The sequence below is a fragment of the Pleurodeles waltl genome, chromosome 4_1, assembly GCF_031143425.1.
Source record: "Pleurodeles waltl isolate 20211129_DDA chromosome 4_1, aPleWal1.hap1.20221129, whole genome shotgun sequence".
Classification (NCBI taxonomy): Eukaryota; Metazoa; Chordata; class Amphibia; order Caudata; family Salamandridae; genus Pleurodeles; species Pleurodeles waltl.
This window is the reverse complement of record NC_090442.1, coordinates 521,875,365-521,897,145: the sequence shown is the minus strand read 5'-3', so window position 1 is coordinate 521,897,145 and position 21,781 is coordinate 521,875,365. Positions and strand designations below refer to the sequence as shown.

The following is a 21,781-nucleotide window of genomic DNA, read 5'->3' as shown; positions in this document are numbered from 1 at the left end:
TCTGGTCTTTGTAGTTATGCTTATCCCCTTATAAATCCAGGACTACTGGTATCCGAATGCAATGAATCAGGAAACATGCTGACTCTCCCTTAAGTGGCAGCAATGTTCAGAATTAGCACGATAGCGACAGCAGGACAGCAAAAATGTTTCTTTTGTATAATAAGCTTACTTTAGGAGCCAGAGGTGACGACAGCACTGGAATAAAGCAAAAACAAATGCCCGGAACATGGGAGGAGGTGGGAGGAACGGAATGTTGCAATAAATCACAGGTAGCTATCAGCCTAAAACACCCACAGTGAAAGGAATCACCAAAGAAGTGTCAAAGTAGACCGTCACAGCAACAGATACAGAAACCAAAGTGGAATAATACAGTAGTTGGTCACTGCTCTAAAACAAGAAAAGGAAGGGGAAAAAGGCAGCACTGACCACTAGCGAGCAAGAATTTTTAAAGGACACTGCAACCAACAAATGAAATTGCTTTAAGCCATAAGAAGTAAACTAAAAGTATACACGAGGTCGAACTCTTACGCTCGACCTAAAAATAATGAAAGGGCTTTTTTGCAGCCAACTTACCATGATCTGGCATGGTACTGGCAAAAACAGTATTTGCCAAATCCACCCTGTGTTAGAACAAATGCAGCCCCTCTCCACCGTAATGTAACCACGAGGCGTGTGAACAATACAAATGAGACAATAGTTGTTTATAACCAACATAATATTCCTGCTTACTTCGGAAATAGGATTACTGGATTACTAGATTTATTACAGTCTCTCACTTTCACCAATTACTGGTCTAATGGGTGCGAATGTAGTCTCAGCTTACACCTCCAGAGACTCCACTAAGGAGAACGTAATTTCACCCACAAAACCGATGCCAGGTTGAGACTCAATCAAATTCTACTGAGCGCATGCATGCTCCTGCGCTCCTTTGTTTATTTTTTATTTATCGATCCATCTCAGACTGGTAAATAGAAAGAAAAAAAATCAGCATCACTTTGTAGGAGTGAGCATTTGTGTTGAACATACACACGTGCCTAGAAAATGATGTGACGGATGCATCATCACACTATTTTTTCTGTAATAACCATGCTGCACAGCAGCTGGAGTGCTGTTTCACATGGCTAAAGATTGCCAAAGCCAGGCACCCAGGCATCCCCCTCACACAAGCTGCTTTCCTGTCTCATGGGACAAAGCTGGAAGCACCAGTGTCCTGAACAATATTGGAGTGCTAAGAAAATGGAATGATGCTATCTTTTATGTCACTGCAGAAGCCATCAATTGAGAGGCAAAAGATAATTGGACAATTTTATAGTCTCAAAAATACGCCTGTTTTTAGTTCGTGCGCACAAGCGCTTTGTCCTGTTGTATGTATTGTGAGCTTTGAACCACGCCCACCACTTTCATTAGTTTGTGGGTTTGCCTTTAAAAAATCACTTGATATCATTGTTAAATGCTTTACATTTGTCATTAATATTATGTGAGGTGGCTCTCCTCAAGCGTGTGAAGAACCATGGGCATTTTGTTCGACTTTCCAGACTGCAGTAAAGGGAAAGTGATCCAGTAAGCACACATTCTTAGATTACAATTTGTCATTGCCCCATGTGCAATGCCGCCCGTACAAACTGCCACGTAAATATGTTTTTCACCTATGAGTAATTTGTGTTTGAAGGGCCTCGATTAAAAAAAAATTCCAGGAGCCCTACTAGCCCTTTAGTTATATGCAGGGCCACTGGAATTATGTGGCATAAAGGACCAAAATATGTGGCAAGGCTGACCAACTAATGTGGCAAAAAAGGCCAGTTATGCATCCTCCTCAACATACGCTCCCTCCACAAGCATGCCATAGAATTCTGGGACCTGCTAGACTTCTCCCACCCGGACTTCAACTTTCTCCCCAAAACATGGATGAACCCAGCATCAGCACCGGACACTGCCATCCCCAGCGACTAAAAAACTGCTCCGCAAAGACCAGCCCTCTCGACCAGGCGGTGGCCTGGCCATCATACACAAATCCACCCTCCACCTGACACCAACAAAGAACAACACTTCCACCTCACAGAGCACCTCCATTTCTAGACTTAAGTCACCCCCAAGTCCATCTTCCGCGGCACCCACAACTACAGGCCTCCCGGCCCCCGCCAGCCTTTAGCGACTCCATCGTCAACATAGTATCTCCCCACACACATGCCTCTACAAGCTACCTTCTCCTCGGTGACCTCAACTACTACATCAACAACTGCAACAACATCAATACCGCCTACCTGCTCGAAAACCTTGCCACAATAGGTCTTAAACAACGAGTCACCTTGCCAAAACATATTGCTGGACACACACCAAACCCCATCTTTTCTGCCAGCAACAACATCGCCGTCCACAACACCTTCAAGCTACACTGGACCGATCACCACTGCATTCATATCTCCATCACCACACCAACCATCCACCCCGCACTCTCAGCTCCCCTAGCAGGAAATGGAACCAGATCACCGAGGGACAGCTCACAAATACCCTCAGCAAGTCTCCTCCTCCCCTCACAGACATAAACATCTCAGCACGGAACCTCTACCAATAGATCTCCGAATGCGCCAACATCCTAGTACCACTCTGAAAGGCCTCAGCAAAACACAACCGGCTGGTTCTACCCCACACTCCACTTGAAGAGCCAGGTTGTAAGGTCCTTCCTGAATTGGGGTAGTGATGGTCACTGCATGAGGAGCAGGGGCAGGGTGTTCCAGCTCTTTGCTGTGAGGTAGGCAAAGAATTTCCCACCAGCCGAGGTCTTCCGTATGCACCACCACCACCACACACCCACCACCACCTCATCAGGTCCACCAGGAAAGCCACCCTGCAGGACCACATCAGCGCCACCTCACACAATATCAAAGAGATATTCGCCATGGTCAAGGAGTTTGCCAAACCCTAATAGGAAACTGCAAACATCCCCCCATTTCAGGACCTCTGCAACAAACTAGCCACCTTCTTCCACCGGAAAATCAAATACATCTACGATAGCTTCGAACCCCAAGACCCTACGAACGCACCAACAACCCTCCAGCTCCGCACACTGAACCTTCATAGATCCTGCACTGCTGGACCACCCTCACCACGGACGAGACCTGCTCCATCATGAGCGGCATCCACTATAGAGTCCCTACTGACCCGTGCCCTCACCACATTTTCAAATAAGCCAACACCTCCATTGCACTTGAGCTCTGCCACACTCTCAACTGTTCCAAGGAGACACCTACTTTCTCTGAGGACTGAAAGCACGCTGAGATCTGCCCAGTCCTGAAGAAATCCACGGCTGACCCCCTGAAGATGTCTGCTGCCTTTTCTGGCCAAGGTCATTGACAAGGCCATCAATGCATAGCTCTGCAAACACATCGAGGACAACAACATCCTGGACATCTCCCAACCAGGTTTCAGGAGCAACCACAGAATGGAGACGGCCCACCTTGGGCCACAGATGACACATGCTTGCTCCTCGACCAGGGCCAAACAGTAGCCCTCATCCTACTGGACCTATCAGCCTCCTTCAACAAGGTCTCACATCACATCCTCTGCTTCAGACTCCAGGCAGCTGGCACCTGCAGAAAGGCCTTACAATGGATATGCTTCTTCCTGACCGGCAGAACACAGAGAGTCAGACTCCCGTCTTACCGGTCAGAACCTACAGAGAGCAACTATGGAGTTCCACATGGCTCCTCCCGGAGCACTACGTTCTCTAACATCTACAAGGCCCGCTTGCATCCATTGTCAGGAACCACGGACTGAACATCGTCTCCTATGCCGATGACACCCAACTGATCATCTCACTGACCGAAAACGTCACAACTGCCAAGAAGAATTTCCACAATGGGATGGAAGCCGTCACCGCCTGGATGAAGGACAGCTGCCTCAAGCTCAACTCAGAAAAGACAGAGATCCTCATCCTGGGATCCTCCACATCAGCCTGGGACGACTCCTGGTGGCCTGCTTCCCTTGGCACCCCCACACCTCAACAAACCATGCACGCAACCTTGGCTTCATTGCTCACCATGACATGTCAAGTCAACTCAGTCACCTCCTTCTGTTTTCACACATTTCGACTTCTCCAGAACATCTTCAAATGGATCCCAAATGAGTGCCGCAAAGCAGTAACCCACACCTTGGTCACCAGCAGTCTTGACTATTGTGTCGCCCTCTACGCCGGCACCACCAAGAAGAACTTGAAGAAACTACAAAACATCCAAAATGTCTCCCCCAGACTCATCCTGGACGTCCCCTACCGTGAACACATCATCAGACACTTAAGAGACCTCCACTGGCTCCCTGTCGTTTAAGAGGATCAACTTCAAACTCCTCATCCACACTTACAAGGCACTCCACGACTTAGGTCCCACCTACCTCAGGCACTGCATCGCCTTCTACTCCCTCTGCCAGACCTCTCCGATCAACAAGCACTAGCCACAGTACTGCGCATACGGAAGACATAGGCTGGAGGAAGACCCTTCACCTACCTCACGGCAAAGAGCTGGAACACCTTGCTTCTTCACCTTAGGCAGCCACCATTGTTGCCTAAATTCAGGAAGGATCTTAAGACCGGGCTCTTCGACCGAAGCACAGAGGACTGGCCTTGAGACCCTTACAGGTGAGTAGTTGCGCTCTATAAAGATGATTGATTGATGCATTTACAATGCCAATAGCTTCAACTCGAGTAAAGGCGATACCTGTTGCATTGCAAGTGCTTGTTTTAATACGCATCTACTGTTCTCTCGTTTTATTTGGTTACTGCTATTAGCACAAAAGCAATACAGTTGTGACAACAGATCAATATTTGAGCAGAACTTTGTAGTTTGGTTCCTAATTTCGACAATTACGTTTAATTCTTAACACAAAAATACTACTTGTGTGATACAGGCTGTAATCCTCTGAACTATGCTTGCCCACAAGTGTGTAATTAAGTGTGTCATTGGGAACATTGTCCAAACGTCCCACATTCTGAAATGAAAAAAATACAACTGAGATGTAGCAAAATTAAATGAATATATCTTCAGTATGGCACCTGGAAAGCGATGGCTTGGCTGAGGCTATCCAGAGCAGGGTCTTCACCTTCATCTTCACTTTCTTCATCTTGCACACTAAAACATAGAAAATGTCCAGGTTCAGCACCTTATTGATCATGTAACGGGCTTGCATAAATATAATTTATTGCAAATGTTTAACGTTTAATTTGTGAATCAGATAAATACATGGCCCACAGTATATCAGAAATAACAGAAAGGAACTGACCACATGTCACATAATTTGTTGTAGGACGTGGAACGTTACTGTGTCTAAGTAACATTATGTGAAAGAACAGAATTTTAGAACACCACTAATGCAGCTGGTCAAACAGCTCAGCAATGCAACATTTTTCCTGGTACATTTTTAATAGAAGCCTATCAGACAGCGCAGCAGTGTGGTTGCAAGGACATATTGGAAATATGCCAAAAGCTTACCTAGAAATGGATTCTGCCTATTGCTTACCATTTGCTCTGCCTTTTGTTATTCACATTTGCTTACTTTCTATTCACTAATATCCATGGAGCTGTTTAGAGAAGGGCACCATCCCAGCCACACTTGCTACACTGGGGGAGGAGGAATAACGCATTGACCATACACAACTACTCAGGGCATTAATTGTGTGCATATATCGCAGGATGATCACACTTTCAAATGGCACAGAATACAATTTGCACAGGAGTATAAGATATTCACAATTTTCTGTAGTTTTAGTAGTCGCCCTAATGGAGCGGTGCTTCATGTAAAACTTGAAAAGCAGGCATTTGAGGCCAGATGTACGTAGCTTTTTTCTTCTTGCAAATGCCCTGATTCACAGAAATGGGCTGTTTGTGACAAAAAAAAAGCATTTGCTATGTAAAAACCCTATTTTGCGATTTGGTAATCTATTTACAGAATCGCAAAATAGATCTGCAAGACAAATAGCAAGTTGCAGAGAGATGTTTGATTGTTTTTTGACTGCAGTTGCGGTCCCAAAACAATCACAGTTACCACCAATTTGAAATTGGTGGTAAGGTATTCGCAAATGGGAAGGGGTCCCCACAGGACCCCTTCCTCATGTGAAGGGATACAAAAATATTTTTTCAGAGCAGGCAGTGGTCCCACAGACCACTGCCTGCTCTGAGAAAATGAAACTGAAACGTTTCATTTTTCTTTTTGAAATGCATCCTTTGAGGAAAACAGACTGCATTAAAAAAATTACAAAAAACTTCTATAAAAAGCAGTCACAGGCAGGGTGGTCTCCTGTCCCCAGCAGGCCACCATCCCTGTGAGTGCAGCCATTCCCAATAGGGTTGCAAATTGCGACCTACCTCATGAATATTGATGAGGTAGGTCATTTGCGGCCCCATTGGGAATCGCGAACAGTGTGAGTTACACTGTTGTGCATTTGGTTTTGTGACTCGCACATAAGTCGCAAATTGTGTGTCACAAAACCTGCGGTCGTACATCTAGCCCCTAGTGTTTTACTAAGAAGGCTCATGTATCGCTGTCTCTGGAAGCAAGCTATGAACCACTGTCAAATAAATCTCTACAATGATTTCCAGCAGAGTAGTCTGCTGCTGGTAAAAAGCATGTTTTAAAGTACAAATAAAGTAAATGTGTCTTATACATTACAGCAACATCAGTATCTTCACCAACAACCAGGAGCCCATGGGCAGCACTGTGACCACCACAAAACAGAGAGCATCAACAAAGTGCAGCAGACGGTGGGCATGAACAAAACCATCCAGTGGTAATCATGTGGTAGTATGCTCCTGTGCACCCTGCATTAACAATGGGCAGCTACGCAGCCCACATCAATTTAAATGTGGAGTGTCTTACGGTACACTTTGTATGTCTTCATTTACAAATCTGTAACTTGCCTTTTAAAGCCTTCCATAACAGTCTCTAGCACCTGTTTAAAGAAGGACGATTAAGATGCATGTAGAGTTTTTCCAAGAGTTTACAACATTTATTCTATTCGTTTAAGGGCAAAATTTTCCTGGTTCTCCTTTGTCATTATATAGTCATGGGATCGGATCCTTCTGCTGTTTCAAAATCGCTCTTCACCAATTATTAACTGGTAAACACTAATGTGAACGGGATGGTGATTCATGAAAACAGACTGAACAGCATGCCTTCGCAATTGCCAAACCTGTTAATTGAATTATCGGGGAATGTGGCTCTAAGCGTGTGCTGTGCATGTTACAGCAATGACTACTGAAGGACAGGTTTAAAAATGTTTCATATAAATACTCTTGGTTTTATAACCAGTTTGGAAATACATTTCACTGGGTATCTTAGCTTCTTTCACCATATCCAAGAGCTTTACTAATAACATGTCCTGGGTCGCGAGCCAGTTTCTGTTGATTGATTGGTTTCTTGGGATCTCTTAAGAATTTGTACATAAAAGTACAAAGTTAGGACACCAACACCAGAATGACCATCATACTAATTTTGCTCAGAGTTTGGGGCATTCTTCCCATTTTCAACTGTGCATCTTTCCTTGTAAAAACTTGAGTATGTGTACGTAAACCATCATACAGAAAAAGAAATGTAATAAGCGCAGTGAGGGTGCAGTATCTTCTTAGCATGAAACATTTTCTACACCCATCTCTTTCGTAGAACACTCTTCTGTACATATGTGTCGAATAAATGCACCTGTATACGAACCCGTGAATGGAATCATCCCATGGAGACTCATTAGCAGTGCAGCAGGTCCACTTGTCAAGAAAGTTGCTCTAAGCTTGCCCAAAGGATACTTCACCACTGTGAGAGTACCAGGACTCTCACAGTGTCAGCGGCCATCTGCTGAAGCAGGGATTGGAATACAGGGTAACATTTACTCTTACATAACTGCAGACTAGATTGTAAACCGCCCAAATCTGCACAAAATTCTTCCAGGAGCACTGGTCCCTTTGGACAGCAACAGAGAGATTAATTTGGAACTTGAGGCTGCCACTTGACAGGATCGGTGGGTGCAAACTTCCAGCTGTTATGAGGTTCAGTCAATAATTACATTCCTACGTAGATAGTGATAGTAATGGGCCAGCTCGGATACCAAACAATTTAAGGCGAAAAAGCCAGGTCTTAAGTTTTTTCTTAAAGACAGCCTCTATCTTCGTTTGGTGCAAGTCAGGGGGTAACATATTCCAACCTCTAGGGCAACAGAAGAAAAAGAACCGCTGCCTGACGTAGTCCAATAAATCCTAGGAATCTTAGATGGATAGTTGCCAGCAGATCGTAAAGGTCTCTCAGGTTTGTAAAAAGAGATTCTGGCCGATAAATAAACAGGACCACGTCGAAAGTGGGCTCTATGTATTAGAAGTGCCAATTTGAAAAAAAGTATTTTTTAATAGGAAGCCAATGCAAATTATACAGATGCGTAGAAATATTTTCTCGTCTTGGATGACCAAGAACTGGTCGGGCTGCTACGTTCTGAACAATATGAAGTCTATTAAGCAGATTCTTAGGCAGCACTGCGTATATAACATTGGCACAGTCCAATCTGGACATCACCAAATCCAATATTACAGTGATCTTAGTGGAAGGGGATAGAAGATACAAATATTTCTTAGCCATCTGCAGGATGCCAAGACAGACCCCAACGAGTGAAATAAGGTGGTTGTGAAAGGACATCTTCTTATCAAATTCAACTCCTATATTTTTTACAGCAATGGCATGGGTGTCAGGAGCTGGTACCACCCAAGGCCAGTGGACATCCAGATCTAAAGTGACACTGTCCAAAACTGAGCACATCAGTCTTCTCAGTGTTACACTTCAGGAGGTTGACCACCACCCACTGAAAAACAGCATAGAGACATGGTTGAATCGCATCAGAGTTAATAGCCCTCCCTTTTTGCTGAACGCAAAGAAAAACTGGGTGTCATCAGCATAGGAGACAATCTTAGCTCTGCAGGGTTCCACTAGCTTAGCCAACGGGGGCATACAGATGTTAAACATAGGAGGGCTAAGTGGTGAGCCCTGAGGAACACCAACTGACACCATTCGACTGAAAAACAAGTAAGGAGGTAACCAAACCTCCTGCCTTCTATCCTCCAGAAACGACTTCAACCATTCCCATGCCTTGTCTTTAATGCCAATCTCAAGGAAGTGAGAGAACTGTCTAACAGTATCAGAACTGCCTTACCCCCTGCATCGATGGTACTTCTGATCAGATCGGAGACCTCCACCAACGCAGTCTCTTTACTGTGTCTAGGTCCAAATTCCGATTGGCTGGGACAAGGAAACCCATAAGCCTCAAGCCCGAAAGCTGGGAGTTGACAAATGTTTCAGCCAGCTTAGAAGGTGCAGGGAGGAGAGAGATTGGCCTATAATTACTTGGTGCATTAGGATCTTCACTCAGCTCACAAATTTAGCTCTCTTCCAACAGGAAGGCACCATAGCTGAATCGCAGATTTATTCAATATCACATTGAGAATGGGATTAATATACACAACTAGGGCCAAAACAGAGGGAGGACAAGGGTCCGGTCCAGTGGACAGCCTGATTTAAGATAGCCCTCTTGGAATCTTTCATGGAGATGGAGCTAAACTCCAAAAGGCAGCCAGAGGATGAAGTGTTGATATCTATCTGGAATAAGCTGCACACAGTTCTGTCCAGATTAGCACCGGAAGCAGGGCTATTTTGTATATCCACAATGAAAGAATTGTGTGAGTTGCTCACACCAGTCCACCAAAGCAACTCTGCATCTCAGGATGGCCATAGGATCCAAGAAATCTTTCACTATCTTAAAGATTTCCTTAGATTCATTAGCTGCTTTAGCTATACGTCATAACACTGCTTCTTTGTCAGACTTACAGTGTCATATTTTTTCAAAGCTCCTTCATAAAGTACTTTGGTTTGTGGGCAATAGTTTTTCCTCCATGCCCGTTCTGCCTTTTTACACATCTTATTCTAATTTTCAAGAGCATAGGAGAACCATGGGTTTAAAAGCTTTTTCCTACTGGATACACAAGTAGAAAGAGGAGCAAGGTTTTCAATCGAGGAGCGTACCGCCTGATCATAATCTGACATATCAGAGTCTATGGAGCCCATAAGCCACGGAATGGAACTTTCCAAAGCTGTCTGCAAATTATCACCTGCAATTTTGGAGAAAGGGCGAAACTGGAAGGTCTTTCTGCAGCCAGTCAGAGGGCCCAAGTGAACGGTAGACCAGTTAAACTGGATCAAACTATGATCGGTCCATGCCAACAGAAGAGGGTGAGACATACTCAAGTCAAAATTAGAAAAACCAGGTCTAATGTATGTCCACCATCATGAGTGGGCTTAGCAACCCGCTGGAAAACCCCAAATGGGACATTATATCCTGAAGTGTGGACTTAGCACAGTCCATAGCACTGTCCAAATGTAGATTGAGATCATCCAGAATATCACAATGAGAATACCGTAGTGCGACCTGAGAAACCACTTCATTAAGTGACTAAAAAAAGGACTAGTAGTACTAGGTGGTCTATAAATCAGAAGTCCCCCCTACTGATTGTTGTGCATTTAATAGTATGCAGAACTCAAGGCTCTTAGCGTCACAAATTGATGAAACCGTAGGAACAAGAATACACGTCTTTTAAAACAATGGCTATACCACCTCCCCTTGCAGAAATGCCTTCCAGTCTCACCATTTTGTACCCAATGGGAATTGCAAGGTTGATCAGCGGGTTGGAGGAAGCATTCATCCAGGTCGCCGTAAAAAAGACAGTGTCTACTTATGGTATAACTCACCAATGCCCAATTAGAACAGGGGATATGTATGCCAGCCACTAGTGAAGGACGTCTTCACTTTTGAAACATTCAGTATAACTGTCTGCTGCCTTGTCGAGTCTAGCCTGTGTAGTACTAACCTTATCCAAGATGTAAAAACTCTTCCTTTTTTGTTTTTTTTTGTTTTCAAGCACTTTTTGCTGCCTGCTTCACTCCCTTGTTTATTTTTTATCAGTCCATCTCAAACCAGTAAATAGAAAAAAAATCCATGTCACTTTATAGGCGTGACCACGTGTGTTGAACGTATGCATGTGCCTAGAAAATGATGCAGTGGATGCATCCTCACACTATTTTTTCTGTAACAGCCATGCAGCACAGCAGCCGAAATGCTGTATAACATGGTTAAAGAAGATTGTTAAAGCCAGTAGGTCAAATATGCTTTGCCAATTCCTGTTTAATTTAGGCAAAATGGAGATGCCTGAATTGCTTGAGAGCTGTTACTTGAAAGATCAAAGACTGCCAAAGGAATTGCAGTGTTTTGTATAGCCTACCCACTAAACACAGTGGTGAGGAACACAATATAAGATTTTCATGAAAAGCAATCATTTTACTCACTTTAGTATGTTAAAAGTCAAAGTAAAATAAAATGTTGAGGACATATAAACATGAAAACCACAAAGGAGATAATCTCAAACACTGGCAGAAAAGCCTCACTATAAAGGAGGACAGAACTCCTGTTTTTTAGTAGACCAAAAGAAAAAGAAAAAGAACAGTTGTTCCGTTCTCCATTCAGCAAGTCTTTTTAGTCAATATTTGAAGTTGCCTCCTTTTTGGTTGTTGTGCTTGCATTTAGGGGACTGAGTTAACTCTTCACTTGTCCCTGTTTTCCTTTAGTTGTTTAACGTATACGAATGTACGTGCCACAGGAAAATTGTTAAGACTACAAAGGGACTAAAGGAATTCTAATGTAGATATGAAAGGAATATGGTGAGACAAAATGCTCAATGGGTATGTTCTGACAGCAATGTAGAATATAGGGAGTTAGAACAGGCTTTGGACCAAAGTCGTAATTGGAAAGGTAAGTTGAGGAAAAGAACAATCAATGTGTGTAGGTATGTATGTTTATATATGTAAACATGCACCTGCACTTCTAGAGCACTAAGGTTGCAGGGGAGGAAGGAGCGTTGTACTGCAAAAGTTAGGGAAACAGTTCAAAATTATGGACAATACCTAGGAAGTGAGACAAAAGAAGATCTTTTCTGAGTGAGCTACGGGTAAGGGAAGGAACTAAGATACGTAGCAACAGACATTGAAGCCTTAACGCATGATCGCACCTATTTCATGTTGTTGACCTGTCTATTTCAAGAAAATGTAAATCATCATTGTCAAGGTAAAGGTTATATTAGAGATCCATATTTTCACGAAGCGTGGCTCTACATTACAGAAAAAATGGAGGGAGCTCTTTGATAGCTTGGTGGTCGTACTTAATATATCTGTGTGATCTAGCAAAAAAACAAAAACAAGTGGAATTCCCTACATAAAGTGAACATACGGATTAAAACTAAATGAAAGTCATAATTGTAGTGGTAATGGTTACATTAGTTATGTATATTCATGAAGTTTTGTTCTATATTGCAGAGGAAAGGAAGGTGGATCCGTGGTAGCTCGGTGATAGTAATTAACAAATCTGTGTCATCCACCAAAGCAAAACAAGTGAAATTCCTTAAGCAAGTGATGTTATGTATTAAACAAAATGTAATTCAGAAGTGTAAGTTTCCTATTAATGCTCTGCAGTTAAATTTCAAAAGCACACTGTTAGTTTTTTCATTTTGCAGGTGAGTAAAAACTATTTGATACTATTGTAAGATTCAATCGCATCTTGCATTCTAAGGAGTGACCTTGATGGACCTTTTTAGTTTATCATTCAGTCGCATTACGGTTCACCTCCACCTCTTTTCTAAAACATGGAATCAGACCCATATTCAACTGGTTCTGCAGTACTGCACCATTTCACTCTTTAAAGAATAGGTCATAACACCACTGCGCCCATTTAACTAATGTACACAAGTCAATTACTTCCTATAATACAATCTTCAACAATAAGAGGCTAACAATATGCCAAAAGAAGACATTGGTGGTCATTCCGACCTAGGCGGGCGGCGGTTGCCGCCCGCCCGTCGGAAGCCGCCTGAATACCGCCCCGCGGTCAATAGACCGCGAGGGGTATTCTGACTTTCCCGCTGGGCCGGCGGGCGATCTGATTCAGATCGCCCGCCGGCCCAGCGGGAAAGCGCCTTCCACAAGGAAGCCGGCTCGGAATCGAGCCGGCGGAGTGGAAGGCGTGCGACGGGTGCAGCAGCACCCGTCGCGCTTTTCAGTGTCTGCATCGCAGACACTGAAAAGCCTAGTTGGGCCCTGTTAGGGGGCCCCTGCAGTGCCCATGCCATGGGCACTGCAGGGGCCCCCAGGGGCCCCAAGACGCCCGTTCCCGCCGGCCAGGTTCTGGCGGTAAGAACCGCCAGAGCCAGGCCGGCGGGAAGGGGGTCGGAATCCCCATGGCGGCGCAGCATGCTGCGCCGCCATGGAGGATTCCCCAGGGCAGCGGGAAACTGGCGGGAGACCGCCACTTTTCCCTGTCTGACCGCGGCGCTAAGAATGCCCTTAGGGGCACCGACGGCCTGTCGGCGGTGCTCCCGCGCCCGTTGGCCCTGGCGGATTGTATCCACCAGGGTCAGAATGAGGGCCATTGTGTGTTACAAGTGTCATGCAGCCCCACCATCATTATTAACTGCTTAGGTAATGAGGTTCAAATCTTCCACACAGACCCCATGCTTTAAATACAAAAAGGCAATTGTTCTCTTAATTTCTAATTTTGTAGGTACATTGCTACTCTACACTTAAAGAATATTTCCTTTACTTTTCTGCAAACAAAATACACTAGGATCCTTTGATACCCACAAAAAAGTACAAAATGCATACAATGAAAAATACTTACATTTCCTCTTCAGCTTCCATAATTTTCTTTTTCTTTTTTTCTTTCTTTTTTGGAGGTTCACGCTCTCCCAGCATATTTTTGGGACAGGCATAACTCAAGTGACCAGTATCCTTTAAAGGACCAAAAGGTGAAACAAAAACTGGTTGAGAGCCATCACAATCATGTGCACAATATCCTGCTTTCAATCACAGAACAATTTTGTTTATCTATATTTGCGTCTTAGGTTCTTTTGCATGTCAAGTTTATAGTGTGCATCTGTGGCTAAATGAATTGAGGTAAATTCCTTGCTAGTTCTGTATTAAGTACCCGAGTTAGAGTTTGGGGGCAGGTACTCCGTAATAAATGTGGTCGCAATCCTGTTCACCTTATTACATGCATTATATTCTAAGGAGCCTGTAATATGGTCGAAGAGATATTTGTCACATTTGTGATGGAGTAATCCACACGGCAAACCCTAACACCCTAAATTTGTATTGGTTCTCATTAAAACTTTGTGTAGCCCGCCAAACCCCTGTATATTTTTGGCTATAACTAATGAAACGGAAGAACAAAGATGAAAATGGAATAACCACAGCTGGTAATATTTAAACAGACATTAATCATGCTATAAATAGCACTGGTGGTGCAGTCAGTCATTTAATGCTTCACACAAATGGAGATATGAACTTCCTATTTTGACTGTCAAATAATCTGGACTGACAACTTTAAATGTATACTAATATTGAACACAAGGATTGTTCATTTTACTTCCCCCAGACCCTCTTGACGCCCCTCCACCCAAGTCATACTCTTGTACTGACTTTGCACTAATACAAATGGAAACAGCTGAAGTTGACTGATTTCAGGAACCTGAATCCTTAATAGCTCAATATCCAATCACATTCCTTTAAGAATGAGAGGACTCCCGCATAGGAGGGCCCCCAGTCCCCACTTGGAGGTTACACTAGAGCATTATTGGACAGACCATTCACATAAACTAGAGTATGCTGAAGGCTATTTTTGATATCTTCTTGACAAATGAAAACTCAGTCTCTTCAAAAGGAATCATTTGTTAAGCGTTTAAGGTAACTATTTGGGATAGATGTAAAAATACCACATTTGGAGGACGATAAGGTCTGTCTGCAACAGTGAAATGAGTTTGAACTTTTCAAGTTTTCAGTCTCCGACCTTTTGCACATCGGACATTACAATTAACACATGCAATAAAAACTATAAAACAACTGAACCAGAAGATGGACTTAATGAGTTCATAAAATAATTCCATACTCCTGGGCAAATAAAGTGCTTCATAGCAGAGTCTCTCACTTCATGGATTGGGTAACAACGCATCTTATTTGACTCTTAATTTCCCCGCTGTATTCCACTCTGCCTGCAAAAAGTTTCTCTGTTGTTTGCAAACTGATGATTATCAGGCTATCCCCCCAATTCTGGTTACAAAATTATTGCAGTAGAAAAAGGATACTTTGCTCTGACCCAATTGCCTATTTATCAAAGGACCGCCATATTGTGTGGTATACTGGACAATACAGAATTAAGTGAGGCGGGTCTTCTTTCTGCTTGCATATGTAGGTTTCTGATCCTATTAGTTTCCTCTTTTTGAGCACAGTTCCAATTGGTAGTTGTCCACTTCCGGACTGGGTAAACTGGATCTTTCTCGTGAATTTGTGCAATTCGTCAGATAGGGCTGGATATATTTGAAGGCGTCAAACACACCAATTTGGTTTTGTCTGAAGTGTTTTTCTAGGGCTTGCTTTTTCACCTCATGGTGCCAGGCCACAAATGTCTTCTAACTGCAGCGTATATACTTGTTCATGGTACTATGCTTGGGTTTGTCTCCAAGGTACTAAAACCTAATCCCAACAGTTCAGCTTCCATTTTCCATAGATGGTTGGACTTAGATTGAGACCTCATTCCCTTGTGCTCTTTCTAAGCCCCGTCCACTAGTTTGTGTGCATATCTTATTGCAGCCAATCTGCATTGTTTGAATATGGAACTGTATTCAACATTAGTCTTTTGGCAGACAGAGTAGCCTTTTCTAGAGATTTCTCTCAACGCAGGGTATTTTTCTTGCACTTTTGTCTAAGTCCTAGAGTTCAGCCCAATGTGTATTTGACTTCTCACTTTGGTTGTACGACTCTGGTGATCTGGGAAAAGAACCTACGGCCACGTGTGCAGCTCAAACTAATGATAGCATTTCTTGACGCTTCATATTTCTGGATTGCTTTGTTCTTCCTCAAGTTATTGGCCAAAGTTATGTCCAAGTATGCAAAAGATGCACTTACTCCCACTTAGCACCCTTTGTCCCCAAGAGAAAACCTCCAGGTGGGTCTCTTTTGTTGCCTATAGATCATAGTCTTTAATTTCCTGTTATCCATCTTGAGACCATTTACAGTGCAGTAGTTTTCTATTATGCATAGCTGTGCCTGAAATCCTTTTGAGGTTCTAACAATCAGAATGGATTAATCTGCTTATAGCAGTGCTGGTATTTGGATGTCTCCAATAGCTGGAACATCTTGTGTAGCAGCCAGGACTTCTCTGTGAACATCAGTTGTATACAAAGAGAATAGCAATTTTGCTAGAAAGCATCCCAGCTTGACACCTCAGACGTTGCAAATGGGAAACTCACTTTTCCTTTAAGGTTGGCTTCAATACAGAGCATTCTAACAATAGACATTAGTGCTGCATCAATTCTTAGATTTTCTAGATTTTGCCACAGTTTTCTCCTTGGTACCAGATAAAACGCTGAAGTGAAGTCTAGAAACGTTACAGAATGTGACATTTGTTTGGATGTGCTATTTTGTGTACAATGTGTAGAAAAACGAGCACTTGATCAATAGTTGATAGTCCTTTTCTAATGGCACCTACAATTGGATTCAGTATGTCTTTGGTCCATTTTTCCATTGCTTTCAGAATTGGACTGGCATATCATTTTAAGTCTATATCCAGGAGGCTTATTGCTCTGTAACATTCTAACATTCAGGACAATTTCTAGCGCCTTTTTTTGTAGAGGGGTACTATTATGCTGTTCAACCATGATGGAGGGCATTTTTTGGAAGCTGAAATTCCGAATATAGGAAAAACAATAAGGGTGTTCATATACTGGACAACTGTTTGAAAACCTCAGAGGGTATCATGTTGGGACATTACTCTTGGTGAGTTCCTGACTTTCTCCAGTGCTCTACAAAACGTGACAAAAAATTGACAAAGAAACAGGGGATCTAGATTGCAGATTGTCTGTGAGCATAGACAAATAAGACAAATTAAAACAAAGTTCATTAGCAGGGATGTGGAATTCCTATCGCCCGACGCCCGGGACATATTGTTTGGGGTCAAGGGCAACAAGTTTTCATGCTTATTTTATCCTTGAGACAAGTAGGCCCAACCCCCTGTAGCACAAACCCTTTGGCTGCCAGTTTACAGCAAATGGAACTATCTGAATTTGAGGTAATATGTCCATATCTTAATGCTGTTTGAACTTGTATTTATGGTTCATTAATGAAAAGCCTTCATTATTAGGGTGAGCGATGTAAAACATTTTATGGTCACACTCCACTACTGACAGTGGTTAAAGTTAAAAAAAAAAGTGTACATACATGTTTAAAACTTTTCACAATATGAAGTATAATGCTCCCAGAATGCTCTCTGATTATGTGCAAATGTTTGCAGAAGCTTGTAAGTAAGAATGATGAGTCTTTGCTTTCAAAATAAAATGTTCAGAAAAAAATGCAAGTAGGAAAAAAGTTTCTCTACTATGAAATTTTAGATGCCGTTTCTTTGAAGTGTCATTTAGTAAAATGTGTTGATGCATGCTAGTATATCCAAAAAATATTCCTAATGGAAAATCAGTGTAATCATTTTCAACAAGATTATGGGACGCATGAAAATAAACAAGCACTGGCAAAGCCAACTGATCCAACATTTTTTGTGAGTTTTTTTTGTTTTGTCAATGCGTGTCTTGTTTTAACATGGTTTTTGTAACCCTTTATTGTAGTGAGAGCTGCCAGGCCCTCACCATTGTAACAAACATTAGCAAAAAGCAAAAACAAGTTTTTTGGTCTCAAAAAGCGCACATTGCCACCAGTGGCATAACAAGGGCCCCACAGGCCCCCCCTCTCCAGGGGGCCCACTCAGCACTGCACCTGCGCTGAGGGAGTCTGGGGGGGGGGGGGGGGGGGTCCTTCCAGGTTCTTTGCAGGGAGGCCACCCCCAGTTTTGTTATGCGTCTGATTTCCACAGTAGTTCCTGGCACTGAATAAAACTACTTTGTGTGCCATTATGCTCCTTGTGGAAAAGCCGAATGTGATCACTCACAGGAAAGCCACCCTATAGATAGATGAAGAAACAGAAGTTTGATAAAAAACAAAATGTCCTTGTTAATGCCAGACCTTATTAGGGACCCAATTCTTGAAGAAAGTCACAAAAGATCACCCATGGTATATGTATTTGAATTAGTGGGTTTCATGAATTCACAAGAACTTACAGAAGTAGATCAGGAAATCGTACTTCTACAAAACATTTGGAGCCAGATGTATGAAAATGTTTTGCACTCGCAAACGGTGCGAAACGGTAAATTCGCCCGTTTGCGAGTGCAAAACAGTGGTCTGCAATCCATGAAAGGCATTCGCAGACCACAAAGCAGAAATCGGTAAAATAGCGATTTCTTGCGTTGCGACCTTGCGTTGCGACCTGCGCAAGGCGATGCTGCAAAAAATCACAAATTGCGATTTTTCGCAGAATGGTATTTTGCACATGCAAAATACCATGGACTGCAACCAGGTAACCTGGTGCAAAATTTAAAAATGCATTTAAAATGCATTTTTAAATTGAACATGTAAAGCACACATGACCTTTTGGCATGTGTGCACCATACATGTCCCCCAAAACATTTTTGGGGTGCAGCAGAGGGGGCCATAGGCCCCCCAGCAGCCTGGGGATTTGCATTTCCAAAATTGTGATTTCTGGTTCAGAAATCGCAATTTTGGAAATGCAAAAAATTCGCAGCTATGGGCCAACAGGCCCATAGCTGCGAATGGGGCCGGTATCGCAATTTGCGATTCAGTAATAGCATTTGCGCTTTTTAAGAAATCGCTATTACCGAATCGCAAATGTGATACATGGCACTTTGCGAGTCGGTAATAGCGATTTCTTAAAAATCGCTATTACCGAATCGCAAAGGGCCGTGATGATACATCTGGCCCTTGGTAACTATATTTTAGCTGGAGCAAATATGCATGTGTAGATTTGCTCGTGCAAAAAATCTATTGAGCGTTTACAAGTTCACTTTCCCTCCAGCACTTCTTCTTCTGTCATTGTCAGGAGTAAATTTCCAGCCTTTCTCCTTAAGGGAAAGGATTAGAGAAAAGCTGGAGAAAATCCATAAAACATACAAATTAGCAAGTTTGCAGACTCAATGGCATCCCAGCCCTGGAACTATTGCTTAATGTTTCCCCCACCCCCAGTAGGTAGATCTGCGGAAAGGTGGCAAAATAAGGAAATTGCTATAGTAGGGAATGAAATTGCAAGTATTCAAGCCCTACTATGGTAGACGCCCTGGCATAATCAGAGAGCCTATTATCAGAGCTCTTACATAATGAGATTGCTTCCATAATTTGTCTTCGAACTACATGGCACCAAAGGGACAAGTAGATTTTTTTTACAGGACAAGTAGAATTAAGAATCAACCTGTCCCCTGGACAAGCATCTATTTTATTAAATTCCACACCCCTGATTAGAATTACTAGAGGCTACAGAAAGACTAACTAAACCTCTCATAGGCAACTATATACACCACCACAACATGTGGGCAGATACAAAACTTGGAGACTTCCTACTTGGATTGTAAACAGGAGTAACACAAAGATAAACTTATTTAGAGACCCAACCCAGAGGGGAAAAACTTCCACAGAAAAAACCTTTTTTGTTAGAAAAACCCTTACCCCTTGGTGGCATGCTTCATCATTGGGTTTCTTCCCGTTCTGCTGCAGAACGAGGCGTGCTGTGACCAACGGAATACGTGGGAGCACTATTGGTATCAGCGTTGCAGATGCTAGAAAAGGATAGGAGTAGTGGGGTCTTGGTAAATTGAAAATACCTCCCCGCTGGATGATCTTGCTAGTTTAATATGTCTCACAGGGGTGGTATGATTAAAAAGGGGTGTCAGAAGGGTGGGTATATTATGTACCTGTCCTCCTTAGTGGTCTACATGTTTTGGAGTTCACCCCTAAAATCCTCTTCAGGACCATACTGATCTCCCTAGTATCACCCCTTGTGCGCCTTACACTAGTAGAATTACTTTTACTATTTACTTTGGTAAGGTGATATATGCCAATTAAATTAAATTAAATAAATACTACCCATCAGTGTCAAGGCTCTGCTGGGCAAATCTGTGGAAGAAAGGAGAAAATAGTAGACGTAAATGCATCTCTCAGGGGTTTGGTGGAGTTGTCACCATCACCCAGCCAAATGGCATCAGTAGTTCATACATAAAAACGAATACAAGGCGTACTACATATAAGAAAGACTACAAAACACGCGAGGCACCTCTAGGAAAACACATGTGGTGCATGCGCGACCTACTTTCAGTGTTTATGCTAATTGCATCATAGGTCCTCCGGGAGGAGTGTGTGCTAATAGTCACACACTGTAAAATATACACAAATAAAAATGCGGTGAAGGTCAAGCTCAACTAGCGTGTTCTAATCACTGCCGGTGGTCTAGGGCATACAGAGTACTTACTTCCTCAAAGCGACACTCCCGCCTTAAAACCTACTCCTCACCTCGTCGTGGCCCGAAATAAGACCGTGGTCCCTGTAGGGATCCGGTTTAAGTAATGGAGAAGTGCTCACATGACCAGGCTTGTCAGAGCATGAGAACACTAGACTGACAACCTTCCAAAGATGGCAGTCGTCGGTGGCCCGGTGAAGGGCTAAAAGGGTCCTGAATAGGGGATGCCCCTCCAGATGACTGTATCTTTAAAAAAGAAGGCGACACACAGAGAAAAGTCACAGGGAGGAGAGGGGGAAAGAGAGAGGGGTAGTGGGGGGGGTGAGGGGGTGCGAGTGTGAAAAACTGGGGGAAAAAGAACAGGGGAAAAAGAACAGGGGAAATAGGGGGGAGAGGGGTATACGGAAAAAGAAAGAAAAAAGACAAGAAAAAATATAATATAGTAACTAAAAGGCAAGAAAAGAAATAAAAGAAAATAAGTTGACAATATATACTAAATATTGAAAAAAATATAATAAATAAAAAATAAAGAGGGGTAAAAAAGGAACGAAGAAAAGGAGGAAAAAAGAGGGGGAAGGGAGGCAGGAAAGAGGGAGGGGTCTAATGGAAAAGAAAAAGGAGATTGAAGAGGGAAAATTAAAAGTATATAAAAAAATATATAAAAAAAATATAAAAAATATAAAAAATAAGCAATCCAAATAAAAAGAGAGAAAGAGGGACAGGAGGAAGTAAAGGAAAAAAGTGGAAAAACAGGAGGGGAAAAGGGGGAAAAAAGGAGAAGGAGAGAGACGGAGGTTGACGCAAATAACAGAAAAAATTGTCATTTGTTAAGGCAGGAAAAAATGGGCTTGATGGTAATTGAGGAATCCACAAAAGTTAAGCCCACATATGGTGTTGGACCTCTAGGTGTCATGCTCAAGGGGGGTAAATAGTAATGAATGTTGTACTAGTTGTCCCCATGGGATGTTTTCGTTGAGACCTAGTTGATGAGTGCGTAATTTGAAAACCCAGCGTTGTTCCCTTTCAAGAAGGAAGGACCCAGACTTAACCTCCTTGTGATGTTCGAGGATGACCCACTGGTATTCATCTACTGTGTCAGCGTTATTGATGAAATAGGAGGACATTTTTGTCGTAGTGCGGCCACACCTTAAGTTGCTACGATGTTCCCCTATGCGGATCTTTGCTTTGCGGGTAGTCATTCCAATGTAGTGTAGGTGGCATCGGCATGTAATCATATAAACTACTCCTTGGGTGTTACAGTTGGTAAAACCCCTAATTTCCCATGTGGAGTCGTTGTTGAAAGTGACCTTCTTGGTCGCACGT

The 21,781-nt window shown here is 42.9% G+C and overlaps 1 protein-coding gene across 3 annotated transcripts in view; it reads right to left on the bottom strand.

Moving 5' to 3' along the window:
- Nucleotides 1-21,781, bottom strand: part of ZCRB1 (zinc finger CCHC-type and RNA binding motif containing 1) — a 115,251-nt gene that overhangs the window by 5,012 nt on the left and 88,458 nt on the right. For all 3 annotated transcript variants that reach the window (XM_069228846.1, XM_069228847.1, XM_069228848.1), the window contains 2 exons: nt 13,736-13,845; nt 5,045-5,120 (listed from right to left, as the gene is read on the bottom strand). In XM_069228846.1, coding sequence (XP_069084947.1) covers nt 5,045-5,120; nt 13,736-13,845 — 186 coding nt within the window. The remainder of the gene's footprint in view (nt 1-5,044; nt 5,121-13,735; nt 13,846-21,781) is intronic.